Source organism: Malaclemys terrapin, chromosome 2 (genome assembly GCF_027887155.1).
Source record: "Malaclemys terrapin pileata isolate rMalTer1 chromosome 2, rMalTer1.hap1, whole genome shotgun sequence".
Taxonomy (NCBI): domain Eukaryota; kingdom Metazoa; phylum Chordata; order Testudines; family Emydidae; genus Malaclemys; species Malaclemys terrapin.
In genome coordinates this window covers 252,338,571-252,354,897 of record NC_071506.1, presented here as the reverse complement: position 1 = coordinate 252,354,897, position 16,327 = coordinate 252,338,571, and the positions used below count along the sequence as shown (strand labels likewise).

General features: G+C 39.8%; 1 protein-coding gene across 3 annotated transcripts in view; it reads left to right on the top strand.

The window, feature by feature from the left end:
• ARHGAP21 (Rho GTPase activating protein 21) overlaps window positions 1-16,327 on the top strand; it is a 193,480-nt gene that overhangs the window by 156,659 nt on the left and 20,494 nt on the right. For all 3 annotated transcript variants that reach the window (XM_054020709.1, XM_054020710.1, XM_054020708.1), the window contains 7 exons: window positions 8,840-8,998; window positions 9,166-9,268; window positions 9,375-9,411; window positions 10,063-10,188; window positions 11,022-11,306; window positions 12,646-12,710; window positions 12,789-12,937. In XM_054020709.1, the coding sequence (XP_053876684.1) occupies window positions 8,840-8,998; window positions 9,166-9,268; window positions 9,375-9,411; window positions 10,063-10,188; window positions 11,022-11,306; window positions 12,646-12,710; window positions 12,789-12,937 (924 nt within the window). The remainder of the gene's footprint in view (window positions 1-8,839; window positions 8,999-9,165; window positions 9,269-9,374; window positions 9,412-10,062; window positions 10,189-11,021; window positions 11,307-12,645; window positions 12,711-12,788; window positions 12,938-16,327) is intronic.

Sequence of the window (16,327 nt, the reverse complement as noted above, 5' to 3'; positions counted from 1 at the left end):
TACATTCTTTTTACTTAAGCAGTTTGTGGGGTTTAAATAAAATCTGTATTAAGGTAATAAGCTAGACTGTCACTTTACTGTAGCTTTAAAAAAAAAAAAAGAGAGAGAGAGAATGGTTACCTGACAACTTCATAACACTGGGAAGATTTTGATATAGGCTGACTTAAAAGCCTGTTTGCCTTGGGGATAAACTGTAAATTATGATAAAGTAATTAGGGCTATACACAGTTTGCTACAGATGAGATTACTTAAGTACTGTAAATGTCTTAAATTAGTTTAATTTTGTCTGTCTTAAAAAACAAGATGAATGGACAATACACAGGTTATTTGAATAAGTGATGCCATTTTTAGCTTTGTTCAGGAAGTAAGGAAAGAAATTTTGATTAGGTGTTGGAATAAATCAGTAATGCTCACACTATTATTTTTAGAGAGACAGTAGTTTGCATATTACAGAATTTCCTGTTTCCTATAAATTTTTTTATGAAGGTTTTTAAAACAAAAAACATTGCTTTTTTTAAAATAAATATTTATCCTAGTTACCCTTCCCCATTTAAGTTGAGTGGTGCCAGATAATTGCTGAAAGAAAGGAATAAATATTTTACTCCTTTTAATAAAGCTGGCTTTCTTTTCATGCCCTGATCTAGTAATATGTTTTTGTTTAACCAGAAATGTATGGTTTGCTTTCCTTTTCCCTCATTCGAGAATGGGAATGCCACTCTTGTGGAGAAGAGTTCAAACCATTTTTATTCTGGTCTACAAGCTGACAGTATTGTAGCTCTATACTTCACCCCCAAATGTCATGACAGAGACCGAGATCTTTATCAAGTCTTTGTTTTTCTTAGTTTTTTACATTTTTTGCAGGATATGGTAGTACATCATGTTACAGAGATCATTTGTTAGGGAAGAGTCAACGTGGCTTTTGTAAAGGGAAATCATACCTCACCAATCTATTAGAATTCTCTGAGGGGGTCAACAAACTTGTGGACAAGGAGGATCCAGTGAATGTAATCTACTTAGACTTTCAGAAAACTTTTGACAAGGTCCCTCACTGAAGGTTCTTAAACAAAGTAAGCAATCATGGGATAAGACGGAAGGTCTTCTCATGGGTCAGTAATAGGTTGAAGGATAGCAAACAAAGGGTAGGTATAAATGGATTGTTTTCAGAATGGAGAGAGGTAAATAGTACTGTCCTCCAGGGATCTGTACTGTTTAACCCTTTTTTTCCAGATCATTTATAAATATGTTGAACGGTGAGGTGGCAAAATTTGCAGATGATACAAAACTACTCGAGAATTAAGTCCAAAGCAGACTACAAAGTTACAAGGGATCTCACAAAACTGGATGACTGGGCAACAAAATGGGAAATAAAATTCAATGTTGATAAATGCAAAGTAATGCATGTTGGGAAAGCATAATTCCAACTAGACTAAATACCAAATGGTGGGGTCTAAATTAGCTGTTACCATTCAAGAAAGAGATCTTGGAGTCCATGGATAGTTCTTTGAAAACATCCGCTCAGTGTGCAGTGTCAGTCAAAAAAGCTAACAATGTTAGGAACCATTAAAAAAGGGATAGATAAGAAGACAGAAAATACCATAATTCCTCTATATAAATCCATGGTACGCCCACACTTTGAATACTGCGTGGAGATCTGGTCACCCCATCTTGAAAAAATGTTAGAATTGGAAAAGGTAGAAAGAAGAGCAACAAAAATGATTTAAGGGTATGGAACAGCTTCCATATGAGGAGAGATTAAAAAGATTGGAACTTCTCAGCTTGGAAAAGAGATGACTTGGCGGGAGTATGATAGAGGTCTATAAAATCTAGACTGGTGTGGAGAAAGTGAATAAGGAAATGTTATTTACTCCTTCACATAACACAAGAAGTAGGGGTCACTGAATGAAATTAATTGGCAGCAGGTTTAAAACAAACAAAAGAAAGCACTTCCTCTCTCAACGCACAGTCAACCTCTGGAACTCGTTGCCAGGGGATGTTTTGAAGACCAAAACTGTAACTGGGTCCAAAAAAGATTTACATGAATTCATGGAGGATAGGGCCATCAATGGCTATTAACCAGGATGGGCAGGGATGCAACATCATGCTCTATTTGCCAGAAGCTGGGAGCAGACAATAGAGGATGGATTACTCGATGATTGCCTGTTCTGTTCATTCCCTATGAAGTACCTGGTATTGGCCACTTTCGGAAGACTGGATATTGAGCTAGATGGACCGTTGGTGTGACCCTGTATGGCCATTCTTATCTTCACTTCTAGCTGTACTACTACCCTGTTTTCCTTCTTCCCATGTCTTCTCCACTTGTAAGACCCAATGGGGAAAGAGTTAAACCGCCAAGAAAAAAAAGGCTAATTATAAAATGTCCCTTCCCCCCCACCATGTTAGGGATTTGTTTTTGAATTATGGTAACATCTGGAAATCCCAATCAGGGCCTGTTATGCGAGGCACTGTACACATAGCTAACAAAAACACAATCTCTGCCCCAAAAAGCGGGAAACTCTCCTTCTGGCCTTCTTGTTCCTCTTGGGAGGGAGTAAACGGAGACAGATCTGACGTACCAGCTTAACCGTACTGGTGTAATTATGGCTCCAGGCACGTTGTCTGGGCAGAAGCAGTGCTTTCTCTTCTCCTGGGCCTGCTTTGCCTGCACAAGATAGAGACTTAACGGCTCTGTGGAGCCTGCTTCCCGCTCCCCCCCCCCCCCCCCCCCCCAGGAAGCAGTGGTATGGCACACTGGTGCCAGGAATTAAAGGGATGCATTACACCCCTCTACTCCCTCCCAGTGCACCAGACGCCACACCACAGGGGGCCCCATAAAGCTAAGTTATATGCTTCAGCCCCAGGTGGCAGGGCTTGGGCTTCAGACCCCTGAAGGGGGTACAGTAGTTGGGAATGGTTAAGAACCACTGCACAAGACTCTAGCAACCCCTTCCAAACGTACAGTAAAACAATAGTTGCCAAACAATTGAGGTTTGTGAGTTTCTTTAGATCTCCTTAAACAACCACAAACAAAGAGTTTGATGGAATGATGTCAGATTGGAGGGAGGTCTCAAGTGTGGTTCCACAGGGCGCTGTTCTGGCTGGGTGGTGTTCAACATAGTTACTAATGCACTGAATGTAGGAATACAGAGCATATTGATCAAATTTGCAGATGACACAAAGCTAGGGGGTATTGCAAACACTTTGGAGGTTAGAACTAAAATTCAAAGGGATCTTGATAAATTGGAGAACTGAGCTATAGACAACAAAATGAAATTCAACAAAGACAAATGTAAGGTGCTACACTTGGGGAAAAAAAACCCAAACGCACAAATACAGAATGGGGGATAACTGGTTTGGCAACTTTCAGAGTAACAGCCGTGTTAGTCTGTATCCGCAAAAAGAAGAACAGGAGTACTTGTGGCACCTTAGAGACTAACAAATTTATTAGAGCATAAGCTTTCGTGGACTACAGCCCACTTCTTCGGATGCATATAGAATGGAACATATAATGAGGAGATATATATACACACATACAGAGAGCATAAACAGGTGGGAGTTGTCTTACCAACTCTGAGAGGCCAATTAATTAAGAGGGAAAAAAAAAAAAAAAAAAAACTTTTGAAGTGATAATCAAGCTAGCCGAGTACAGACAGTGTGATAAGAAGTGTGAGAGTACTTACAAGGGGAGATAGTCAACGTTTGTAATGGCTCAGCCATTCCCAGTCCTTATTCAAACTTATCCTTCTTATCACACTGTCTGTACTCGGCTAGCTTGATTATCACTTCAAAAGTTTTTTTTTTTTTTTTTTTTTTTTTTCCTCTTAATTAATTGGCCTCTCAGAGTTGGTAAGACAACTCCCACCTGTTTATGCTCTCTGTATGTGTGTATATATATCTCCTCATTATATGTTCCATTCTATATGCATCCGAAGAAGTGGGCTGTAGTCCACGAAAGCTTATGCTCTAATAAATTTGTTAGTCTCTAAGGTGCCACAAGTACTCCTGTTCTTCTTTTTTTGGTTTGGCAACAGCATTGCTGAAAAGGATCTGGGAGTTGTGGTGGATCACAACCTCAGCATGAGTCGTCAATGCAATGTGTTGCCAAAAAAAGGGGGGGGGGAAATCAATTTTTAGGTTGCATTAACAGAGGCATAGCACACAAATCACAGGAGGTGATAGCACTGCTCTACTCTGTGGTGGTTAGGCCTCAGCTGGGGTACAGTGTCCAATTTTGGTCACCGCTTTATAAAAAGGATGTAGAGAAAGTGGATCTAGAAGCAAGCGACAAAAATGATCAAAGGGATGGAATGCAAACGATATGAGCAAAGGCTGAAGAAATTGGGTATCTTTTGTTTGGAAAAGAGGAGATTAAGAGGGGACATGATAGCAGTCTTCAAATACTTGAAAGGCTGTCATAAGAAAGATGGAGAAAAATTATTCTCTTGCCACAGAGGGGAGAACAAGAACCATTGGATTCAAACTACAGCATGGTATGTTTAGATTAAACCTCATGAAAAACTTTCTAACTGTAAGAACAGTAGGACAATGGAACAGACTGCCTAGGGAGGTTGTGGAAGCGCCTTCACTGGAAGTTTTCAAAAAGAGGCTGGGTAGACATCTGTCTTGGATGGTTTAGATCAGGGGTCCCCAACACGGTGCCTGCGGGTGCCATGGTGCCCGCTGGGGCATCTAAGTGCGCCCGCGTACTGGCCGGCAGACGAACATCTGCCGAAATGCCGCCGAGAAGCAGCATCATCCGGAGGTGTCGCCGCCGATTTTCGGAGGCTAAGCCTCTGGATGACTGTGCTTGTTGGCGGCATTTTGGCGGCAATGCCTATTGACGTTGCTGCTTGTCGGCGGCATTTCGGTGGATGCTCGTTCGCCATCACGGTCCTCCGTGGCTCGTCATCTGGCGCCCGCCAGACAAAAAAGGTTGGGGACCACTGGTTTAGATACATCAAATTCTGCACCCTGGCAGGGGGTTAATTTATATGACCTTTGCGATCCCTTCTAACTCTATGGTTCTATGATTCTCCTGTACTGTTTTTTCACTCTGTGCATAGAGGCATGTAGATGCATTAACGGCACCACAAAAATCTCCCAAGAATGTGTCACTACTTTGTGTGAAATGACATACAGAAATACTACAGTGGTAAAATAAATGCCAACAGTATTGTGTTTAGTACTGCTAGTAACAAGCAGAATGCAGCCAGATATCTTAGCCCAGTGGAGAGGACAGGTTTATATCGTGTGCCCTGTATTTATATAACTGCAAAATTTCCATGAATTCCGAAAAACTAGGTAAACAAATGGTAACTTTGTATTTGGAAAAATTTCCTTTCTCCATTTTCTTCACATACACCTCTACCTCGATATAACGCTGTCCTCAGGAGCCAAAAAATCTTACTGCATTATAGGTGAAACCGCATTATATCGAACTTGCTTTGATCCTTCGGAGTGCGCAGGGCCCCCCCCCCCCAGAGCACTGCTTTACCGCGTTATATCAGAATTCGTGTTATATCCGGTCGCGTCATATTAGGGTAGAGGTGTATTTTGCCCTTTCTGCCACTATCCCATCTATTGACTTCATCAGCCACAGCTTTATAAATTAGCCATAGTAGAAACAGCGCGAGAGTTCTGCTGTGAACATCTTGGGCTAAATTAGTAATACTTACATTGGAGGCTGAGTGGATCAGCTGATTGCTTCACACACTGCACTTCCAAATATTATAGATGTTTCAATTTTTTTAAAATTCTGTTGCTTAGTTTTAGTTTAAGGTTTATTTTTATAAAATAGCTTAAAATTATTTCTCGTGGTAGTACTCCATCGCCCCTTGAATTGGGTGTTTGAGCCTTTTAAGGTTAGTAAAAAAGTAAATCTTAAAGAAAGTTGAATTAGTATGAAAATCAGTGAAGTATGAGTCATTGCTGCCATCTCAGGAGTTTAGTGGCTTGAGAAGTGTTTCTCTTCAACCTAGTTCATGGGTTAAATAGCACATACTGTGGGAAGTCATGTAGCATCCCGAGTATCAAGTAACAACCTAGTATTTGTAGCTTGAGTGGATTTATTCCATATGCCAGCATTTCTAGCCTGTCGTAGCAGGGGTTATTGCATTCTGACTGAAGTCTGTGTCATTTAAAAAAAAAAAAAAAAAAAGCTGCAAGCTGAGCACTCCCAATTTACATGTTAAGAACCAGTTAAAGGAAGCAGTGCTGGAATTGTCATTTCAAAGTGTGTATCCTTTGGTCCAAATTAGAGTATGGGATTTTTCATGATTTGCTGTTGGAAAGGATAATCAAAGCACAGTGAAAAAGAAGAAAATAGGACCACGAGGGACTGCTGTAGTTCTGAAAATGAAAATGTAATTATTAGGTTTCTCCCACCCCCAAACTATAATAGAGAAGTGATTTATTAATGTCTCTAATTGCTGCTGTGGAAGTAGGTAAAACTTTGAAATTAGTTAGATAAATATTACTTTTAAGCAGGGTGAATTTGATTTAAATCCTGATTTTAAATCACAATTTAAATCACTAGTCACAAAGACTCCATTTAATCATGGTTTTCTCAATAAAAGTGTATTCTTGTTGGTTGTTATAACCTTAATACATATTTTTCACAACTCAAAAATAGATGTAGGTTTCATTTTTAGAAGGTACATTCAGAAAATGAATGATTGGTTATTTCATTTATCAAAGATAATTGAAGCAGGTATTTATGAAGTCATTGGGAGGTGAACTATCTCCAATTCAACAGGTTAATAATTAATATTTGGAGGATTTTCTTGCCATGCTGTATTAGGAGGAGAATATCACCAGACAGACATTTAAATTGTTTTATTTAACTAAAACAACAATGTTAAGTATTCTGGATTTTTATCTTCAACAGCAAACATATAATATTTTAACAAAACAAACATATGTCCCTCGCTTCTTTCATTTATCTCCAGACTTCTCCTTGTCCAGATCTATTCCAAAAATCTTCTATTCATTGAACTTATTTTACATTTTGCACTATTAAAGAGAGAGGTAAGGGATTGACACTGTGTACACAAATTTGCAGAGGGACAATAGGGTTGAGGTCTGTTATTCTCACCTCTATATGTTTGTTTATTTAAAAACATTTTTGCTGTTAACAAGCACGTTGTCCTCTGGAGAGAGACATCCACAGTTTGAGAACTGCAAAATTAAGCATCTCTGATGGTATCTTCTAGACTGAGCACTGAGTCCCATTGGGTAGGTAGAAAGATTAACCTAAATAATCTATATAGAAGCCCCTGGAACCCCATAAAATTGGGTCCCTAATCCATGAACTATTGGAACTCATTTACAAAACTTTTCTTAAACATTACATGAATATATTGTCTCCTACTATCGAATTAGAATTTATAATCCCTATTCCATGATGAGATATCTTTGAGCTATAATGTATCTTAATTAAAACTATCTTTAGATAGGTTTCTTCCTCCAAAAGCATTTTATCAAAAAAATCTGATTTAAATAAAAAAAAATCTATTTTTTTTTTTTAAATAATTGATTTTTATCCACCCTGCTTTTAAGGAAAATATCTTTTACTTTGAAATGTGTTGTAATTACAGAATTTTAGATTGCATTGGCAAGTTCTGCTGCTGACTTTTACATTTAGTATAACAGAACAGCTTTTTATAATGGACGTTAGTCTTTTAGTTCAAGACATTGCTTCACTTTTCATCTAACATACCATTGGTGACATAGAGCAGAGGGCTGTATAAAATTACTAAACTTGTAATAGATTTTTCTGCCATTTTAAAAATGTAAGTGTGCAACCAGAATGTGATGGTACAAGCTGACAGTTTTGAACAGAACTGTTAGTGACTATTTGAAAAGCACAATACCGTGCATGCAGTTGTGTTCACACAAAGCAAAGAATAAACCTCTGTTTGTGAATGTTCACTGATTTCAATAGGCTTTTCAGAAGCTCTGCATATTAAAATTCATGGCACTTAGAATACATACATATTAATTATAGCAGTACAGTTCAGCAACATGCTCATGATCTGGTTCTCTCCATCTTTCTCCTGTACCTCTGTACTGGAATAAGTATTTTCCTTGTATTCTTAGTGTATTTTAGGAGATGTTTATATGCTGTCGCTTTGAAAAATCTGTTGTTGTTTTTCCAACACTTCATCTTGTAAGAAGTACATAAAAATCATGGAAATGCTTAAGCTTTTTTGTATTACTGCACAATGACCCTCGTTGCTTTTGAGACTGTGAGGTGTTGGACATGTACAGACTGCAATCATTTATATGAGCAATTAGTGGAAGATATAATTGGTAGGTAGTAGTCTTTTAAATAGGGGTTTGGCTATCTTTTAAGTATGTTGCCATTTCAAACATTGCTGTTTTGAGCTTTTTTGTAATTTTTGTTTTAAGATTAATAACTATTTGAGGTTTTATGCATAAATTGTAATGCAGTGAATATTGTATTCCATTTCTCTTGCATTTAGCCTCCTTATGCATCAGCAACTGAATTTAGAAGTATAGTTTTCTGACCAACATCATGCTGTTTAAACAGCATACCCTTTAAACATAGAAATTCTATTGTGACAGTTGTATGAACATTCTTTATTCTTATCCCAAATATGTAACTAACATTAGTATGTCGATAGGATATGGCACCAACTTTCCTTAATAAAAATGTATGTTTTAATAATGTGAATTAACTGGATCCTTAATGTTTGAAAGGCTGGATGTTTAAGATATTAGTTTCTGATATTCTAATGAAGAGGCAAGTTCAGCCTGCTGTTTAGTCTGAGCTCTTTACTAAAGCGTTTAATATGCTAATATATTGCATATTGCCTTGTAGATGATCCAAGTAGCCCTAGTATTGACCATGACATTGCACACATTCCTGCTTCTGCTGTTATTTCTGCATCTGCTGCTCAAGCTCCCACTATAACAACGGTTCCTCCCAGTCCCACATCTTCAGTTCCTTTAATTCGACGTCAGCTATCCCATGACCATGGTAAGTTTGTTTGTTTTGTTTTGTTTTTAAACAAAACTTTTTCTTTTAAAATTTGTTTTCTTTGCAGGGAAGATATGACAGCTTATGATGTTTTATTGCTTCAAATAGTCAAAGCATAAAATGTGATTGCAGCTGATTCGTGTTTGATAATTTTGATTGACTTGCAGAATCTATCAGGCCTAGTATATTGGATGGTCAATCTCCTGCAAAAACTGAGAGATCCAAGTCTTATGATGAGGGATTGGATGACTATAAAGAAGAAGGAAAATTGTAAGTCCTGAACAAATCTGTGTGCGTGCAAACAGGCGCCTCCACTTTTTTTTATTAAAAAGTGCACAAAATGTTCATTATAATACCTACTTTTTTCTCCCAACAGGTCTCTTAAACATGTATCTAGTTTAAAGGGGATCAAGGTTAGTAACATATTTAACAATATTATAAGAGTTGTGGATATTAATGTTTGCTAATATGAGTTATATGAATTTTAAATATTGTGCTGGGTCACATATGTGAAATCATGGCAATTTGTTTCTGTTACCTATTTAATCATTCTAAAATGACTTTTTGATGCCAGGTTTAGGAAAAAATATAAGTCACCATATTGTGACAAGTTAGTAAATGTGAACTGTTCTCCAATTTCTCTACTATTTTTTTTAAAGGTACTTTAAAATGCCATTAGACTTGTTTTATAGCTGAACAAAAGGCTTTGGTTTTCATTTTCTGCAGCATCTCACATCTGAGCTATAGTATATGATACACTCAAAGACAAAAATATCAAAATAAATTAAAGGTGGAATGTCACAAGAATTACGTAGGCTTGAATAGTGTGTGACTTCACAGTTAATCATTTTGTACTAATGGAATAGTAGAAACCGTCTTACCCTGATAAGTATTTCCTTGCACCATACACTGAGGAAACCTTCACATAGAGATGTGGGGGCGAGGGGTGGGGGGGGGGGGGGGAAGAGAGGAAGGGGGATGAGGGGGAAAATTACCTAAATATAGACCTCTACTGAGAAATCTATTCAGAGTACCTCTTGATATTCTGACTTATTTTTCTTTAGGTCCCAGACAGCCAAAAATCTTCAGAAGACTCTGGATCCAGAAAAGATTCCTCATCGGAGGTCTTTGGCGATGCCTCCAAGGAAGGATGGCTCTATTTTCGACAGCTTGTCTCAGACAAGGGAAAGGTATTGTGCTTTCTAACGTACATAAAGGATAATATTAAAAAAAAAAAACCTGCCAAAATTGAGGGTAAGAAAAGTCATTTGTAGGCAAGAGCTGTTCCTTGTAAAGCTTTCTTGTATGCAGTAAGACATTATGTAAGGGGCACTAACAAAAGTGACATTAAGCATTTAGCTTTAATCGGGCAACTTCTATATCTTCTTTCATAGATTATGTTCGTAGCTGCCTTCATTTCTGTTGGTTTAAATTAAGAGCAATGGTGATTAATTTCACATCTCAGACCTAGTTATTTAGTGCAAATAATTAACTTCTAGAATGCTGGGAGTGTAGATTTTTCTTATGCTAACAGTGGGACAGATTTGTGTATTTACATCATTTTTGAAGTTGAACAAACATGGACCCGCTGGAAATTCATAGGCCAAGATTTTCAAAGATGAAGGAGCCTGATTTTCAGAGGGGAAGGGAAGTGGCTCAGCACTTCTTACAATCAAGCCTTTTGAAGGTGACGTAAGTGGAGCACCCCAGTCACTTTTGAAAATCTTGGTTATAATGCCTGCTAATTCTGTAACCATCCCTTCTTAAAATTTCTGATCCTTTTGCTGCTGTCACATTTCCACACATACAATATTATATGTTCAGATAGGAGGGACAGTTGAGAAATTTGCCCTTTCCCTTGGTGCAAAGCGGTCAGTGACTAGTACTTTTATCTATACAAAAGCTGAGTGTTCTGTGCCATCCTGTGTTCAATCTTTGTGTTCTAAAAGTTTTGTATGTGGCTTATAACTAGGTAACAATAACATGTGTAATGCACACAAACAAACTGATTCATATTTTCCAGCGAGTTGGTGGCAGCATTCGGCCATGGAAGCAAATGTATGTTGTTCTTCGAGGTCATTCACTTTATTTATATAAGGATAAAAAAGAGCAGACAACTCCATCTGAAGAAGAACAACCTATCAGTATCAATGCATGTTTGATAGATATCTCATACAGTGAAACCAAGAGGAAAAATGTATTTCGGCTCACCACATCAGACTGCGAGTATCTATTTCAGGCTGAAGACCGAGATGACATGTTAGCATGGATTAAGGCTATACAAGACAATAGCAACCTCAATGATAAGGTAGCCGTATAATCTTACATGTTGTTTTATTCTGTTGTATTTTCTTTTAATGATTATACTTTTTTATTTATAATAGGACAAATATATTTTTCTGTTTTTGGTTGACGCTAAATTGAAATAGGGATTAGGGAGTAAAAGAAAAACTGCAGTGAAATTAGATACCCATATAACTACATCTATTTACATAGAAGAATAAACTCTTAATCTGTCTTTTGAAGTTTAAATATCCCAAAGAATAATTGAGTAATAAAAAGATGGCAATTTAATAATCTGATGTTTAGTTAATCTATACTTAACTTTAGAAATAGTAAAATAAGTTTTGCCCATTAAAAAGTTGTTTAAAAATCATTTTTAATTTAACTACAAACCTATTTTAAGTTACACTGTACAATACCTGTTAAAATCCCCATTTTACAATGTAATCAGGTGAGAGTAGTAATTTCTGGCCTATTCTATCCCAGCAGACCCCTGTTGGGAAGTAGCAGTATAGGAGCAGTTTTCACTTAGAAACTTTGCACCATTAATAATTACATAGTGAAACATTGACCGGTATTTCAAAAAACTGTTTTGTAATTTTCATATTCATTTACATAAATTCTAATAAACATATTAGAAGATAGGGCATGTTGTATGCATATGCACACATGCATATTATATATAAATGTTGATATCGGTCTCTATATATACTGAATTTGTAAAACATTTTTGTATGTATTTTTAATAGGTTTACATTTTTGTTCCGGGAAGAAAAATACTTCCATGGTGCTTTTTAATTACAGCTGTTTGAAGCTGCTCAGTTTTAGAATAGTTAGCCTAGGGAAGGTGGATTATAAGCAGACTTTTGGTGAGGTGGTTAAAAGCATTTGTTAAGTAGTCAGCCGTATGATAAATTGTAGAACTTTCAGTGCCACATATGTGGGTAGGAAGGTATTGTATGTGTATAGACTGAGATTTTCAGAGCAGTGTCGGGAATATAGTCACACATCTTCTATTAAAATGTAAGTTTATTGAAAATCTGTGGGTAAATCCTCTGCACTTATTTGAAAACACTATCATAGCAGTTAACTTATAACTGATCACCATAGCCTTTCTTTAATCTTTCAAACAATGTCTTTATTTTTCGTTTTGAAATATATTTGAATATATTCTCTATTCCTGAGAATACCCATTACATTTTAGCAGTACTGGAATTGAACTCTACAACTACCCAGTGTATGTTATCTGATTATGGGAATAGTTGTGCATATTCTAAAGGTGGCTAGATAAGCTTTTGCAATGGTATTATCAAAACTAGGATTATAAAGGAGATCTCGATTTTTATTTATTTATTTATTTACAGGATACTGGTGTCACTAGTAGGGACCTAATTAGCCGGAGGATTAAAGAATATAGCACAATGATGAGGTAAGCAGTCTATATGCAGCGGGCAGTTTTATTTGCCTGGTACCTAGCTTCACTGTACCAAGTAATGTCTTATTTCAGTTCTTCCAGCAGCAAAACAGAGCCGTCCCCCAAAACACCTCGACAGAGTCTCAGTATCAGGCAAACATTCCTTGGCACTAAAACAGAACAAAGGACCCAAAGTCCTCACTCTCCCAAGGAGGAGTCAGAAAGGAAGCTGCTCACTAAAGGTGTGTATTCTGCATACATGATTGTTTGTTTGTTTGTTAAACCTATACAAAACTAACATTGTAGAAGGCCAAATGTTCAGGACATAAGAGTTGCTTTAGCCCAGATCTTCAGATATGTTAATATACATATGCAAACAAGCATCAACTAGCTTTTTTGAGCTGTATTTATAATCACAGACAGTCTGTGGGCTTGTCTTCACTATCATGCTACATCAGCACAGCTGCGCCGATGTAGCACATCTGGTCAAGACATGTTATGTTGACAGGAGAGCATCTCCTGCCAACATAGCGCGGTGTCTAAGTCAATGTAACTTTGTCACTCGGAGGTGGTTTTTTCAGGCCCTTGAAGTTCTGTATTGCAGTCTCTTCTGAGGTAAGTCTTGGCTCTTTTTCTGCAACTGTCTGTAGTGACAGCAGCAATAGAATACACCAGCGTTGTGCTTCTCATAGCCAAGCTCTACCAAGCTTGTGCCTTGCTTCAGAGAAGACTAATCTTATCTAGCACTAGTCTTTCCCTCCCCTGGTTGACCTGCAAATGACTGGGTAGAACCATTTATAAACTATTGTTAAGAAAACGAATTTTTTCTCTACAACCTTTTATAACGGTAGAGGATTTTCTTGCCCCATGAATTTAAAGTATAGAAAGGAAAACATACTATTTAGGGTGGGAAAAAGGTATTGCTTTTCCCAGAGCAAGAAATTAAACTCTGCTGAGCTTTTCCTGAGGTGCCACATATTAAATTTCACAGATGAGTGAGCTGCAACTGTAAACGTAAGTCAGTAATAGATCTCCAACTGGTAAGGTCTCAGGCCAAAGTTTCTAAAGGGAGTTGTTGGTGCACAGCACTGCTGAAAGTCAGACCACTGATTTTAGTGACTGAGCACTCAGGTTTGAACATGTCCGCCTGAACTCAGAGAATAAATTCCGTTTTGTGCCCCAAACAAGTTTTCCTTTATACTGACTATCATTATCATACCGTATTATATACTAAAACTGCAATAACGGTTTGCTGGAGAGGTAGTGATGAGTAACCTTCAGGATCTTAAACAGCATTATTTCTCTAGGAACCTCTGAATAAGAGGACAGGATCACATCAGGAGACTTATAGTGCTAGTGCAGCCTCACTTACCTGTATCATTGAGGGGAGCCAAACATTGTGCATATCACTGAGTTTTAGCAATTGAGACTGCATCTATCTAAGGGTAAAATTTTCAGAAGCATCCAAGTCCCATTTTCAAAAGTGATGTAAGCACTTAGAAGTCTGAGTTCCATTGATTTTCAGTGAGACTTGGGCTCTGAAAATGAGACTTGGACACTTTTGAAAACTTTACTGTTAGCATAATTAAGTCACATAGTGCAAGCCACGCTTTTTCAGCTGTTTCTAGCCCTAAGGCCTGGTCTACACTCGGGGGGGTGGGCGGGATCAGTCTAAGTTATGCAACTTCAGCTACGTGAATAACGTAGCTGAAGTCGACGTACTTAGATCTACTTACCACGGTGTCTTCACAACGGTGAGTCGACTGCTGTCGCTCCCCCGTCGACTCTGCCTGCGCCTCTCACAGAGCTGGAGTACAGGAGAGCACTCGGGGATCGATTTATCGCGTCTAGACTAGATGCGATAAATCGATCCCCACTGGATCGATCACTGCCCGCCAATCCGGCACCGCGGTAGTGAAGACATACCCTAAGTCTTGAGATTGGATGTATCCAAAACCGGTGGTGGTTCTTTGAGAGCTTGCTCATGAGGATTCCATTCTAGTTGTGCATATGCCCACGTGCGCGGTCATCGGAGATTTTTGCCTTAGTGGTATCTGTAGGGTCGGCTGTGATGCCTCCTTGAGTTCCACGCTCATGTGTCCGGTATATTAGGCGCTGCCGGCCCTGTGCCCTCTCAGTTCCTTCTTACCGCCTGTGGTGGTTAGTCGGAGCGCCTTTCCTTACATAGTAAGGATTAGCGGTTTCGTTTCTTCTGACTTTGAGCCTTAGGGCCTTGTAAATAGTTGGTTTATAGTAGTTAGTGTTAAGCACTTGTTAAGTGTAGTTAGAAGTTAGTCCCAACGGGGACTTCTCCCCAGGCAGGGAATGCCCTGGTCTCTGGTGTTTAAGCCCTGCTTGGACTGCAACAGGCCTATCCCTGTTAGTGACCCCCACAGCAGTTGCCTCAAGGGCTTGGGGGAATCGCATGTGAAAGACAAGTGTCACAACTGTAAAAACTTTCGACCCACAACCCAAGAAGAGAGCAACATCCATTTGAGGATCCTCCTTATGGAGGCTGCTCTCCGCCTGGCTTCTGAGCCGTCCCAGCTGGACTCTACTCTTAGGACTTTGGCCTCAGTGCATAGCACACCCCCTGCACCAGTGCCAAGAAAGAAGACCAAGAAACATGGCTCCCTGACACCAGGCAAGAAAGGCCATCCGGTATCGGGCAAAGGACCCAGTTCAGGCTGCCCACCCACACCAGAGCCACATGGACATGCCTCCCTAGTCGGGGCCCTTAGCCCCCCAAAGGATCCACCGCTGAATCCTGGAAGCAGTAGGGGACCCAGTCTTGTGGCAGGATCAATGCCTTCCCAGGCTTTCCTGGCACCTAGAGAGGAGAGGCCTTTACCAGCGCCGCTGGCACCTCGTGTGCCGCAGGAAGCGGCAAAGGCTCCCTACAAGGGCAAGCCAGCTGCCAAGGCCCCCCCCAGAGGCAGTTGAACGCTGCCGATGTCCTGAGCCAAGGCAACGCGCTCCGACTTCACGCTGCAGTCCTCTGGCTTTGCAGCTCAGATCTTCAGGGGCTTGCACTAGATCATGGGCACTGTGTTCGTAGTCTCTGCCCTCTCGATGTGGGTCTCCTAGTGGGAGGTGCCGGTCTCCATATTACCAGCACTGTTCACCCTCCTGCCAGTTGTCTTGTCGGTGCGGGGCCCCAGCACCGGTCTTCCTATTCGAAGCACCGGTCTCCAGCGATGACCGTCGGCCGACAAATGCAGGCATCAACGGCTCCACCATGGTCATCAGAAAGGGATTGCTCCGCCGTGGAAGGGCAGATTAGCTCCTCACCAAGGCATCACAAGTGTGATTGGCACTGGAGGCTGTGTCGACTTCTAAACTGCCACTTTGGCAGCATGGCCAGTTGACAGCAGTGGCCCTATTGGAGTGCATGGGGCATGCCTGTGATGCCTATGCCCCCTTCACACCACTCGTCGGCGACCAACTCGGAGCAATGTTGACGGCACCAGGCTTGGTGCAGGAAACGTGCTCAGAGGTTGGGGTACAGTAGCCAGCGCCCACCCCAAAACCCGCTTTCCTCACAGGGGATGATGCCCTGGGGCATCCCCCAGCTGTTCAGTCACAGTCCTCATCCCCAGACGAGGTGGTGGCGGGATCCTGTAGGGCCAGCC